Source organism: Crinia signifera, chromosome 8, assembly GCF_055691185.1.
Source record: "Crinia signifera chromosome 8, ASM5569118v1, whole genome shotgun sequence".
NCBI lineage: Eukaryota > Metazoa > Chordata > Amphibia > Anura > Myobatrachidae > Crinia > Crinia signifera.
The window spans coordinates 18,495,123-18,509,202 of record NC_139224.1 but is presented as its reverse complement, the minus strand read 5'-3'; the positions used below and the strand labels follow the sequence as shown (position 1 = coordinate 18,509,202).

Below are 14,080 nucleotides of genomic sequence, written 5' to 3'. Positions count from 1 at the left end.
CCCACACCCAGCCCCAGTGACTGCGCCCTCGCCCACACCCAGCCCCAGTGACTGCGCCCTCGAGTACACCTAATCCCCAGTGACTGCGCCCTCGAGTACACCTAATCCCCAGTGACTGCGCCCTCGAGTACACCTAATCCCCAGTGACTGCGCCCTCGAGTACACCTAATCCCCAGTGACTGCGCCCTCGCGTACACCTAATCCCCAGTGACTGCGCCCTCGCGTACACCTAATCCCCAGTGACTGCGCCCTCGCGTACACCTAATCCCCAGTGACTGTGCCCTTGCGTACACCTAATGCCCAGTGACTGCGCCCTCGCGTACACCTAATCCCCAGTGACTGCGCCCTCGCGTACACCTAATCCCCAGTGACTGCGCCCTCGCGTACACCTAATCCCCAGTGACTGCGCCCTCGCGTACACCTAACCCCAGTGACTGCGCCCTCGCGTACACCTAATCCCCAGTGACTGCGCCCTCGCGTACACCTAATCCCCAGTGACTGCGCCCTCGCCTACACCTAATCCCCAGTGACTGCGCCCTCGCGTACACCTAATCCCCAGTGACTGCGCCCTCGCGTACACTCAGCCCCAGTGACTGTGCCCTCGCGTACACCCAGCCCCAGTGACTGCGCCCTCGCGTACACCTAATCCCCAGTGACTGCGCCCTCGCGTACACCTAATCCCCAGTGACTGCGCCCTCGCGTACACCTAATCCCCAGTGACTGCGCCCTTGCGTACACCTAATCCCCAGTGACTGTGCCCTTGCGTACACCTAATCCCCAGTGACTGTGCCCTTGCGTACGCCTAATCCCCAGTGACTGTGCCCCCCGTGTACACCAAACCCCAGTGCCTGTGCCCTCCCACCCCTGCGTAAATCTAACCCCAGTGCCTGTGCCCTCCCACCCCTGCGTACACCTAACCCCAGTGCCTGTGCCCTCCCACCCCTGCGTACACCTAACCCCAGTGGCAGGAATCCCGGCAGCTGTGACGTTTGCAGATTTGAGCCCAGCTGCTGTATCTCTGAATGTGCCCCATGTGACCACTGTTCCAGTCACATCATCTTCCACATTACCACCACCCCCATAACCACTCACTGTCATCTTCTGTACGCTGCTCTACACAGAGACTCCGCACTTTCACCTTCTCCAATGCCCCCAGGGGCCGGCGTGGGTTCATAAGGCTCACAGCTGCGGTGCTCAGAAAGCGGTTGGCTCTCCCCAAAGTAGGGGAACTCAGCCAGCTGGGCCGGGCAAGTGCCCCCCCAATAGCCAGGGCAGCAGAGGACCTCTGGAGAAAAGGGGTGATCAGATATGATTGTTACAGGCACCAAGACCTCTGCCCTGTTCATCTACTCCGCGTACCTGGGCTGTGGTACTCGCAGACTCGTCCTCCTCTTCCAGGTCATCCATGGTCACTGTCTGCAGCTCGGAGGGGTCAATGATGATGTTGGCCTTGGACGCTAGGTCATCTGAGGAGGTAAGGGGACAGTGAGACATACTGTGCAGAGGTCCTGCTGTAACCTCACAGCCACAAGTCCCCTTCCCACCTTTCAGTGTCTTTCTCAGGTGGGACAGGAGGCCTCCTAACCTCTGCAGGTCAAAGTAATCCACCTTCCCATTGTAGAAGAGCTGAGGGGGAACATACGCCTCTGCAGGTACATAATATGTTAGAGAATAAGCATCCGCTGATAACACCCCCGGCACTATGCCATACTGATGGCGCGCTCTCTCACCGTCACTGACGCAGGCCGAGGGGTTCCGGATCTGGTATTCATCCCAGCAGGAGCGGAGCGCAGTAATCAGTCGGTGCAGGAAACAGACCATGTACTCCGGGGGACAGAGAACTGTAGGGTTCTACAGGAAGGAGAGGAGGTCAGACTGGTGTGGGCCCAGTATATACCTCTATATATGGCTGGACATGTATATACATAACAGGCTTCTACCACAGAGAACTGTAGGGCTCTACAGGACGGAGAGGTCAGACTGGTGTGGGCCCTGTATATACATCTATATATGGCTGGACACGTATATACCTCTATATATGGTTGGGAACATATATACCTCTATATATGGCTGTACACATACATACATAACAGGCTTCTACCACAGAGAACTGTAGGGTCTATAGGACGGAGAGGAGGTCAGACTGGTGTGGGCCATGTATATACCTCTATATTTGGCTGGACACGTATATACCTCTATATATGGGTGGGCACATAGTATATACATAACAGGCTTCAACCACAGAGAACTGTAGGGTTCTACAGGACAGAAAGTAGGTCAGGCTGGTGTGGGCCCGGTATATACCTCTATATATGGCTGGGCACATATATATGTACACACACCTCTATATATGGCTGGGCACATATATACCTCTATATATAGCTAGGCACATATATACCTCTATATATGGCTGGGCACATATATATACACCTCAATATATGGCTGGGCACATATATATACCTCAATATATGGCTGGGCACATATATATATACCTCTATATATGGCTGGGCACATATATATACCTCTATATATGGCTGGGCACATAGTATATACCTCTATATATGGCTAGGCACATAGTATATACCTCTATATATGGCTGGGCACATAGTATATACCTCTATATATGGCTGGGCACATAGTATATACCTCTATATATGGCTGAGAACATAGTATATACCTCTATATATGGCTGGGAACATAGTATATACATAACAGGCTTCTACCACAGAGAACTGTACGGTTCTACTGGACGGGGAGGTCAGACTGGTGTGGGCCCGATATACACCTCTATACATGGCTGGGCATATATACACACCTCTATAGATGCGCAATGCACGGACCACATCCAAGGAAGACTGTTCAGGAGAAGCATCTGGTCCGTGAAAGGCAGGGACTACAATCTTCTGGTTGATGTGAAATCTGGACACTACCTTAGGGAGGTGAGAAGGAACGATTCGAAGAACTGCCTGATCAGAATGGAAGATCAGAAACGGGAACCCACAGGACAGAGCCGTAAGTCAGACACTCTCCTGGCGGAAGCAATCACTGACAGGAAAACTCTTCCAGGTGAGCCAACAAAGGTCCACTGACCATAAGGGCTCAAACGGTGGGACCTACCACGGGGCTACCAGGGGAACAATGGGAGGTTGGATATGTAGGACACCCTGCATGAATGTGGGGACATCCGGCAACAATGCTACGGAACAAGATGGACAAAGCCTAAACCTGTACCTTCAAAGAAGATAATCTGGCCTCCAGGTCCTTCTGTAAGAAGAACAGTACCTGGCCAAGCGGTAAATCCTGGGATTGAACTGGCGAGTACGACACCAGGAAAAGTAAGCCTGCCAGATGCGATGTTCAGCACCGGCCGAAGAAGGTTTGCACGCCCTGAGAATGGTTGAGATTACTCTGGAGTAAAAGCCTCTGGCTCTTAACAGGGAGGTCTCAATAGCCACCCCGTCAAAGCCAGACACTGCAAATCCAGGTGTAGACACAGTCCCTGAGAGAGCAGGTCTGGATGTAAAGGTAGACTGATCGGAGGGACGACTGTCAGGGCCTGTAGATCCGAGAACCAGATCCATCTGGGCCCACTGGGAGCCACCAGGATCAACGTGCCTCCCTCCACCTTAAACTTGTGGATCACTCAGGAGGAGCAAAATGGGAGGGAAGGCGAACATCAGTGCAAACAGCCATGGGGCTGACAAGGCATCCACCATGCAAGCCCCTGGGTCGCAAGACTTGGATCCGTACAGGGTTACCTTGTGGTTGTGGCTTGATGCCATCATGTCCACCTAGAGTCTGCCCCAGCATTGTACCAGCATCTGGAATACCTCTGGATGAAGGGCCCGCTGGCATCCAGAGTCTGACGGTTCAGGAAGTCTGCTTCCCAATTGAGGACTCCTGGGATAAATATTGCCGAGAGCACAGGAATAGTTTTCTCCGCCCATTGAAAAATGTGTGATGTCTCCGCCGTTGCAGCCCAACTGCGAGTGCCGCCCTGGTGGTTGAGAAGCCACCGTCGTCGCATTGTCTGACTGGACCTGCACAGGGTGACTGAACCCACCAAGAAAGTGAAAGACATACAGCCGGAGGCAAGGCTATCAGCTGTGACCAGATGCTGGCACAGGATCTCGACCACTTGGAGAGGATCTTCCGTTGTAGTGAACATGAGTGGAATTGGGCATATACCACCATGTCGAAGGTCAATACCATCAAACTTAGGACCCTCGTGCAGGCATGAATGGACGTCAGATGCGGGACTGCAATGTCCGGCGATGTTCCTCTGGCAGGTAGAGCCTTTGATGGACTTTATCCAATTGGGCTCCCAGATGGAACATAGACTGTGTGGGAATCATGGACGACTTGGGCCAATTAATGATCCATCCGTGGCGTTTTAGGACCTTCACCACTTACGGTCCTTAAGAATTTCTGCAGATTGTGCCAGAATGAAACAGGTCGTCCAGATATTGAAGTATGCGGACTCCCTGGTTGCGAAGTGTGCTAACCATCACGGTCATGACCTTCGTAAACACCTGTGGGGCGGTAGACAATCCGAAAGCCAGATCCTGAAACTGAAAATGACGGTCCTGCAGTGCAAACCACAGAAACCGCTGATGTTCTGGCCTGATGGTGATGTGCAGATAAGCATCCTGGATGTCCAGGGATGCCATGTAGTCTCCCGGTTGTAAGGCCAAGACAATGGACCGCAATGTTTCCATTCGGGAATCGAACAAACTTGTTTTTAGTCTTTTTAAGTTGAGGATGGGACGGTATGACCCATTGGGTTTCTGGACTAGAAAGAGGCTGGAGTAGAATCCAGAGAAATGGCGTAGCTACCGTGTGACAGACCCCACGGTGGCTTGGAGGAGAGATCCCCAGCAGGGTCTGTGGTGGGCACCGACATTAGGCTGCCGCTGGCTGAGCTGACAGGAGAACAGTCTTATGTCCGGCAATGGTGCGCGGCATGAAATTGCGCTGCCACTGACCTGGGCATTGACAATGACACAGACAAACCCACTGAAGCTGTATACAAAGCCTATTGGCTACTGTGTACAGGTGGGGCGGGCTGGTACGTATGGGAAGCAGCTGCGGCTGGCAGGAGCTGCAGCAGAGCCCGGCATCTCAGTAGCCATGTGGCCTATTGTCTAATGAGCATTAGACGATTTCCTCCAATCTGGTCTGTTTAAACCTCTGGAATCGGCGGACATAAAATATGTGTCAGACCGCAGTGCCTTATATTGTCGTCCTCCTTACCTGGTATTTCATGAGGACCAAGCGGAGCTTCGCACCAGTTTGTCTTTCCTCCCAAAGGATGTGACAGCTTTTCATGTCAATCAACCGATTGTGGTTCCAGCTTTTCGTGAGAAGGACCCTGACTCCAAGCTGCTGGATGTGGTGCGGTCACTCCGCATTTATGTGGACAGAGCAGTGGCTATATATATATATATATATATATATATATATATATATATATATATATATATTGCTGGGGGTACCGCCGTCATTCAGTGCCTCCCCCATATGTACTGCTAGGAGTACCACCGTAATTCAGTGCCTATATACTGCTGGGAGTACCACCGTCATTCAGTGCGTTCCCCATATATACTGCTGGGAGTACCACCGTCATTCAGTGCGTTCCCCATATATACTGCTGGGAGTACCGCCATCATTCAGTGCCTCCCCCATATATACTGCTAGGAGTACCGCCATCATTCAGTCACACCGCAGCCACCGCACCACAGTCACACAGGGACAATGTCCACACACAGAGGATATAAAGGAATTGGGGACAATAACACTGCAGTGACACTGCCCAGTCACATGATGGTGCAGTGTCACCAGGCGCTCAGACACCATTATACTTTCTGCACCAGGAACACGGCGCACTCACCCCTCTGTTACTGGCGTTCTCCTGAAGGAACTTGCGGAACTTGTTGAGGAAGATATAACGAGAGGCTTCTCCCTGTCAGAGAGACACAGAATACACATGTCAGGGAAGGGTGCAGCCGGCATCTCTGTGCCGCCCTACATACAAGGTGCTTACCACTACGCACATCACGCCGACCACTGCGCCACCCTACACACATCACGCCTACCACCGCGCCACCCTATGCACATCATGCCTACCACTGTGCCACCCTATGCACATCATGCCTACCACTACGGCACCCTACGCACATCATGCTGACCACTGCGCCACCCTACGCACATCATGCTGACCACTGCGGCACCCTACGCACATCATGCTGACCACTACGGCACCCTACGCACATCATGCTGACCACTGCGCCACCCTACGCACATCATGCCGACCACTGCGCCACCCCAACATGTTCCGTTGCTGGTTAGGAAGCTCCTGCACATCCTGAATTTTGTTGGACTTGTTATTGAGGTTTCTATTTGGAGTACTTAAAGCTTCTGATCTCAAGTGGTACTAAATCCCTGGACTCTGGCTACCAATTGTTCTACCACTACTTCAACTGGGACACCACCACCTGCTCACAGTCAGGATATAAGGATTGCACAATCGTGAGGATACCTCTCAAGAGAGGATTACAATTCACCCTCCAGTGAAACCTATCCTGCGGGTTTATGGACTCCCATATAAACACCTTGCCAGTCGGGATACAAACCAGGGACTCTATGACTGATTGATCAAGAAGCTACCACATATCAACCAGTGGGACTCCATCTACTAAGTATAAAACCTCTCTTGTCCATATTTACAAAATCATTGATTTTATTTATGCATTTTCATTTTTTTACATTTGTTGCTAGATATACCTATTTTAATCAATATCAGGAAATAAATAGTAATTTTTTATTGTGCTACCAAATTGATCCATTTTCTCATTTTTTAGAGCTCCACCAATCCCCGTTTTCTTTTCCAGTGTATATTTGGGGATTAGACACCCCTAGTGGGAGCGGCTTGACTCCTCACCCCATTTAGGTGCCTGTTTTTTTCCAGTCTTGACTGGGAAAACCCTTTTTCCACACCCTGCCTCTGTTATTAAGAAGCAGTCTCAGCATCAGGACCTGTAGCTCTTCCATCACTATATCCCCACACGCACACATATATACAACACACATACACACCAGTGCTGGACTCTCCCCGCCTCTGTCCTTGTTATTCAGCAGCAGTCTCAGCATCAGGACCTGTAGCTCTTCCACCACTATATCAACCCCCACACACAAACACAGCACATATACATACATACATACATACATCACATATACATACACACACACACACACCAGTGCTGGACTCACCCCGCCTCTGTCCTTGTTATTGAGCAGCAGGCTCAGCATCTGGACCTGTAGCTCTTCCACCACTATATCCCCCACAGACACACACAAACACAGCACATATACATACATACATACATACATACATCACACATACACACACCAGTGCTGGACTCACCCCGCCTCTGTCCTTGTTATTGAGCAGCAGGCTCAGCATCTGGACCTGTAGCTCTTCCACCACTATATCCCCCACAGACACACACAAACACAGCACATATACATACATACATACATCACACATACACACACCAGTGCTGGACTCACCCCGCCTCTGTCCTTGTTATTGAGCAGCAGTCTCAGGATCTGGACCTGTAGCTCTTCCACCACTATAATAAAATACATGAACATTTCCGACTACTCGGGACAATAAAAGCGTATATGGTATATAAATGAAAATCGCTGTCACCTTCTATCCGTTTCTTCAGCCTCATGCACCCCCTCTCGTAGGCCCTCCGCCTAATCCGCTCCTCCCCACTCTCCTCTGTTGGATCCTTGATTTCCTTCCCCTACAAACAATGCATGCCGTTACTGTGAGGAATTCTGCACTGTTACCTCACACATGACCAGCAGGGTCTCCAACAGCCCTGTGGGCAGAGATTAAAAGTTTCTACATTGTTGTGTGACTGTAACAGAAGCAGGCGTCCAGACGGGAACATGGAGCCAGATCTGAGATGTGTGAGATAACATAGAGCTGAGACAATGAGATAAAACAAAGCAACCAGGGGATGCGCGGCTCAGTGTGCTGGGACAGGGACCTGCTATGGAATCCTGGAGAGATGCAGATAGGACTGAGGTAGCACCTGGGGAATGTGCTAGTCAGTGTGTTGGGACAGGGACCTGCTATGGAATACTGGAGAGATGCAGATAGGACTGAGGTAGCACCTGGGGGATGTGCCGCTCAGTGTGTTGGGACAGGGACCTGCAATGGAATCCTGGAGAAATGCAGATAGGAATGAGGTACCACCCGGGGGATGTGCGGCTCAGTGTGCTGGGACAGGGACCTGCTATGGAATCCTGGAGAGATGCAGATAGGACTGAGGTAGCACCCGGGGAATGTGCTAGTCAGTGTGCTGAGACAGGGACCTGCAATGGAATCCTGGAGAGATGCAGATAGGACTGAGGTAGCACCTGGGGGATGTGCCGCACAGTGTGTTGGGACAGGGACCTGCTATGGAATCCTGGAGAGATGCAGATAGTACTGAGGTAGCACCTGTGGGGATGTGCAGCCCAGTGTGTTGGGACAGGGACCTGCTATGGAATCCTGGACAGATGCAGATAGGACTGATGTAGCACCTGGGGGGGATGTGCGGCTCAGTGTGCTGGGACAGGGACCTGCTGTGGAATCCTGGAGAGATGCAGATAGGACTGAGGTAGCACCCGGGGGAATGTGCGGCTCAGTGTGCTGGGACAGGGACCTGCTATGGAATCCTGGAGAGATGCAGATAGGACTGAGGTAGCACCCGGGGAATGTGCAGCTCAGTGTGTTGGGACAGGGACCTGCTTTGGAATCCTGGAGAGATGCAGATAGGAATGAGGTACCACCCGGGGGATGTGCAGCCCAGTGTGTTGGGACAGGGACCTGCTATGGAATCCTGGAGAGATGCAGATAGGACTGAGGTAGCACCTGGGGGATGTGCGGCTCAGTGTGTTGGGACAGGGACCTGCTATGGAATCCTGGAGAGATGCAGATAGGACTGAGGTAGCACCCGGGGGGTGTGCGGCTCAGTGTGTTGGGACAGGGACCTGCTATGGAATCCTGGAGAGATGCAGATAGGACTGAGGTAGCACCCGGGGACCTTTCTCACCTCTTTGTTGAAACGATTTGGCCACCAAGTGGTTGGTATTAACTCCTGTAGCCCGGCTTCCTCCACCCGCAATGGGCTCTTTATAAAGAAAAACACCACTGACCTTAGAACATCAAATCTACGCCATGGGTTAAGGAAGAATTGTGTTCATCTGACTATGAGGGCCAAATCTAGAATCGGCCGACTATTTCCAGAGGGATAACAGGAGAAGGGTTATTATTGCAGAAGGTTGAAGTGATGAGACCGCCGCGGTCCTCTCATAATATCACCCACACACAAACATAAACATGCACATCGCACAGCAACAGGTGAAACAGACCAAGCACTAGCCTCCATGACAAATATAAAGGAGAAATTCAAGGTTTCATTTTAACACCAAACTGGCCACAATCTACAGCTGAAAGCAAAACCAGTGCCAGGAAACCCAGGGATAAGCGGAAATGCCTGTTCCTGTACAGCCAGAAGACCTGGAGGCATCACACAAGGATACAGCACGTTGCTGAGGAGATACTTGCGGGACTTCTCATGACGCAGAATGGCGATGGTCAGGCGCAGGTAGTGGATCTGCACAGACAGAAAGTTGCACCCACTGATTAAACATGGTCATCATACACAGATATAGAGCAGCACAGAGCAGCCACTTACCTGGAGGCCCAAGTCAGGGACTATGGGAGAGAAGCGATAAGCTCGGAGAAGAGACATCATCAGCTGCTTCAGGCACTCGTGGATCTCATAGTCCTGTAGGGACAGGTTGGATTAATGAGGGGGCCGCAAACATTTCTCCTTTACTGCTACTGCGTGGGGCACTCACCTCCATTAGTAGCCACATTAGGTCCAGGAGATGCTGGATTAGTGGGTGCTCCTCCACCGAGCCACCTCCTTCCAAAATTCCCAAGAGATAGTTCATCAGTACGTCCTCCACCAGGTAGACCTTACACTGTAGAGACAAAGGGGGAACCGGCTAATGTGCTTGTTATGTGCTTGGGGGTATAACCGGAATTAGCGCAAAACGTCACGTGCAACAAGACAAATACTCTGCTGTACTTACCATGAGAGGGGCAAAGTGGTTGAATATGTGCGCCAGTGTAATGAATATGGTTGGTTCTCCTTGCAGCTGCCATGTGGACGGCTCCTTGTCCACTAGCTTCCCTTCCTGTAACAGATAGACATCTTTACCACATTATCCATCTCCTGACAACCTACTGCCAGATTTGTACAATGCCCAACAGAATGAAGAGGGCCCCTCCCCACGGGCCTGTCCACCATTCAAGTCCCAAGGTCTTTATCAATGGAAGGTGGTAGAAGGCCATGCAATACCTGTGCATCTATGCCAGTACTCAGGACGTTCTTCAGGTAACCCAGAAGCCGCTGGGACTTCAGCAGATCTGCTGTTGGAGGATCCTGGAAAGGGCGAAATCCTTCGACAGGATAGGTAATCAGCAGGTCAAGGACACCACAACCACATGAGATGACATAAGATTGCTTTAAATTAATTTACTTTTTAATTTTCAACAACTGTGTAGTTCTCTATCCACATCTCCATATCCATGCTCCTCCAACCTTCCCTGCGGCTCAGGCTCCTCATCCTCAGCTATAGGTCACCCCTTCTCCGTACATATCCATCCACACTCAATCCCTGCTCTACGGCTCAGACTTCTCACCATCAGCTATAGGTCACCTCTCCTCCATACATCACCATCCACACTCCCTCCATGCGCTGCAGCTCAGACTCCTCCCCCTCAGCTATAGGACCTCTCCTCCCTAGACATCCATCCACACTTCCTCCATGCTCTGCGGCTCAGACTCCTCACCCTCAGCTATAGGTCACCTGTCCTCCATACACATCTATCCACAAGCAATCCCTGCTCTGCGGCTCAGACTCCTCACCCTCAGCTATAGGTCACCACTCCTCCCTACATCCCCATTCACACTCCCTCCATGCTCTGCGGGTCAGACTCCTCACCCTCAGCTATTAGGTCACCTCTCCTCGATACACAACCATCCTTCCTGCTGTGCGGCTCAGACTCCTCACCCTCAGCTATAGGTCACCTCTCCCCCATGCATAAACATCCACAGTCCCTCCATGCTCTGCAGCTCAGACTCCTTACCCTTAGCTATGAATCCCTGCTCTGCGGCTCAGACTCTTCACCCTCAGCTATAGGTCACCTCTCCTCCATACCCATCTATCCACAAGCAATCCCTGCTCTGCGGCTCAGACTCCTCATCAGCTATAGGTCACCTCTCCTCCATAGACCACCATCCTTCCAGCTGCTATAGGTCACATCCATCCTCCCTGCTCTGCGGCTCAGACTCATCACCATCAGGAACCACTTATTTCCCTACATGTATTTTTAGCTATGTAACATTATTATCTTGTCTATCTTTCCTGTAACACTCCTGACACATTGTAGCTGCTTTCACTTATATAACATCTTTAGCCCCAACTGCCGTCTGTGCTGCCTTAGGGCCGGATTTGGGATGTCCAACACCCTAGACATGTATCGTTAGAATGTTAGGTATTTAATTGAGGATGGAGGTTACCTGGACTTGGCCAGGTAACATCAATTCAATTATCTGTGTGTGTGGTACTATAAGCCTTGGCCAGAAAGCGCCTCTCACTACATGTCGTTAGAGCCCTCCCCTATATACCTCCCATCACTAACCACACTGGCAGTCCTCCTCAGAATCCCCTATACATTATACCATGTGGATCAGAAAGGATATCGCAGAGGGCGTGAGCCAAAATTAAAGGCCACGGACTCCTTGAAGGAGAGGCTGATAGCAGGGAAGTACGCCATCCCGGACCCTCGGGAGATATCACTGAAGGCCGTACCCAGGCTCACCCCATTTCTGCAGAGAAGAGACAGTAATCAGGATGGGGTGACGCATCTTTGCAGATTGCACTGGCTGGAGGATGTCCTTACAGGCAGAATGAGATGGAGCCTTCATCCAGGTCTATGAGGCAGCTAACGATGTCCCCAGCAGCCCAGGACTGATCAGACACAGAAACAGACATCATCAGTAATACAGACACACAGGGTGACCACATCTACAAGCCGGGGCCTCTCACCTTGCCATAGTTAGTGGTGGTCACGTTCCATTTGCGGACCCTGTTCCCATCATATGCATACGAGTCTGGTGTATCGCCAACGCCCTCCTACAGCAACAGAACATTAGCTTGTTTACCAGCACTACACATGTAACATGTAACAGTGTGACACATGTCTATATGGCTACGTGTCGCGGTGGTACTAACCTCCTGGTTAAACCGACAACTGAGGGTGCACCATCCGATCTGCATGAGGCCCTGCGAGGAGATGAGAACTTCATATAGCCACTTCCCTGCGGAAACACAAGAATGAGGGGTCACACTTCAGCCCCCTGGCCAGGAGGAGCCCCCTTCCCCAGTACAAAGAGATGCTCTCCAACCACAGAGAGTAGCCTCCCACCTCAACCACAGAGAGCAGCCCCCCCCCCCACCCCGATCACAGAGAGCAGCCCCCACCTCTGCCCTAACCACAGGAAGCACCTCCCACCCCTACCCCAACCACAGAAAGCAGCCTCCACCCCAACCACAGAGAGCAGCCTCCCACCTCTACCCCAACCAAAGAGAGCAGCCCCCACCTCAACCCCAGAGAGCATCCCCCACCTTTACCCCAGTACAGTGAGCAGCCTTCCATCTACCACCCACAGAGAGCAGCCCCCACCTCTACCCCAACCACAGAGAGCAGCCCCCACCCCTACCACATCCAAAGAGAGCAGCCCCCACCTCTATTCCAGTACAGCAAGCAGCCTTCCATTTACTACCCACAGACAGCAGCCCCCACCCCCCAGCACAGTAAGCAGCAGGATAACACTATAGACAATGGCCTCCCTTCACTCACCTTTATACACACAGGTGGTTGCTCTGATGGAGCTGAAATTACTGTGTCCGATGACCTGCAGACAGAGGAAGCGATCAGCTATGGGATCAAAGTGCTGGACAGGCGTCACACTACAATCTACACTCACCCCCAGGAGATCGTCGTCCACCAGTAACAATCCCTCAAATCCACTGGTGTGATCCAGTACCACGGTGGCAGGTCCCAGGCGTCCATCTGCGGCCTGCTCTGTGGCTGGGAGAGAGTATATGTACACATCTGACAACACATGGGTGAATAGAAGGGGGTTTTGTTCGCAGAGATGCAAACAGAAAGACAAATGTGCCTTTTTGGCGCACTCTTTTGTGTATTAATTACTTGATATGATTATTAATTTAAAACATAACTTTTAATAGACTCTTCATATAAAATACAGAGAGCATTATCAATGCTTTTTTAGGTAGATCGTCAATCACTTAGTAATTCTAATCTCGATTGCCTTAGCATATCACTGTAATGTATTTTTTACTTTTTATACTGATTCTTAGCAAAAAACACAATCAAATGTACATAATGTCTCGATTGCCTCAGCAGATCATATTTAATAAAATTGGGCCAGGTGGCCCCACACTTGTTTCCTCTGTTTTTTAAGACTCTGTATTTGAGGATAATGTTTTAATGCTTTAACATCCAAAGATTGTTGTCTTGTTATTCCTACTGAATCACCCGCGTGAGCAAGTGCTCCCACAACCGGTGGCTCCTGTGTATCTGCTGTTTGAATTCCAAGCCTGTGTTACCATACCAGTTCTTCACCAGGAGTCTCCTCTCTGGTTATTGGGCTGGCCCCACGTTGGCGCTGTTGGCATCTAGCCCAAGTTGGGTATATAGGTAACTATTCGGAAGTGGTATCAAATGAGAGTACCAGGTTGGTTGTATATGGGGGCTAAGGTATAGATCACTTCTGCTTTCCAATCCAGTACAGTAAGTCACCCTGTTGCTTTTCAGTATTGCAGGGATGGTATAAAAGACTGGGTGGATGAGAGAGTGTGTTTGAACAGTGTTTCACAGTTGTAGCGTGTCAGATCGCCAGTAATCAGGCTTCTGCTTGAT

The 14,080-nt window shown here is 51.0% G+C and overlaps 1 protein-coding gene across 1 annotated transcript in view; it reads right to left on the bottom strand.

Moving 5' to 3' along the window:
- Positions 1 to 14,080, bottom strand: part of RNF123 (ring finger protein 123) — a 53,784-nt gene that overhangs the window by 24,322 nt on the left and 15,382 nt on the right. Inside the window, exons 5-23 of the mRNA XM_083155885.1 lie at positions 13,122 to 13,225; positions 12,995 to 13,049; positions 12,367 to 12,452; positions 12,181 to 12,267; positions 12,035 to 12,102; positions 11,835 to 11,960; positions 10,428 to 10,542; positions 10,159 to 10,263; positions 9,922 to 10,047; positions 9,756 to 9,848; positions 9,601 to 9,674; positions 9,111 to 9,228; positions 7,712 to 7,811; positions 7,570 to 7,631; positions 5,891 to 5,962; positions 1,731 to 1,851; positions 1,545 to 1,646; positions 1,360 to 1,466; positions 1,093 to 1,285 (exon numbers count right to left, since the gene is read on the bottom strand). Of these exons, the coding sequence (XP_083012011.1) occupies positions 1,093 to 1,285; positions 1,360 to 1,466; positions 1,545 to 1,646; positions 1,731 to 1,851; positions 5,891 to 5,962; positions 7,570 to 7,631; positions 7,712 to 7,811; positions 9,111 to 9,228; positions 9,601 to 9,674; positions 9,756 to 9,848; positions 9,922 to 10,047; positions 10,159 to 10,263; positions 10,428 to 10,542; positions 11,835 to 11,960; positions 12,035 to 12,102; positions 12,181 to 12,267; positions 12,367 to 12,452; positions 12,995 to 13,049; positions 13,122 to 13,225 (1,914 nt within the window). The remainder of the gene's footprint in view (positions 1 to 1,092; positions 1,286 to 1,359; positions 1,467 to 1,544; positions 1,647 to 1,730; positions 1,852 to 5,890; positions 5,963 to 7,569; positions 7,632 to 7,711; positions 7,812 to 9,110; positions 9,229 to 9,600; positions 9,675 to 9,755; positions 9,849 to 9,921; positions 10,048 to 10,158; positions 10,264 to 10,427; positions 10,543 to 11,834; positions 11,961 to 12,034; positions 12,103 to 12,180; positions 12,268 to 12,366; positions 12,453 to 12,994; positions 13,050 to 13,121; positions 13,226 to 14,080) is intronic.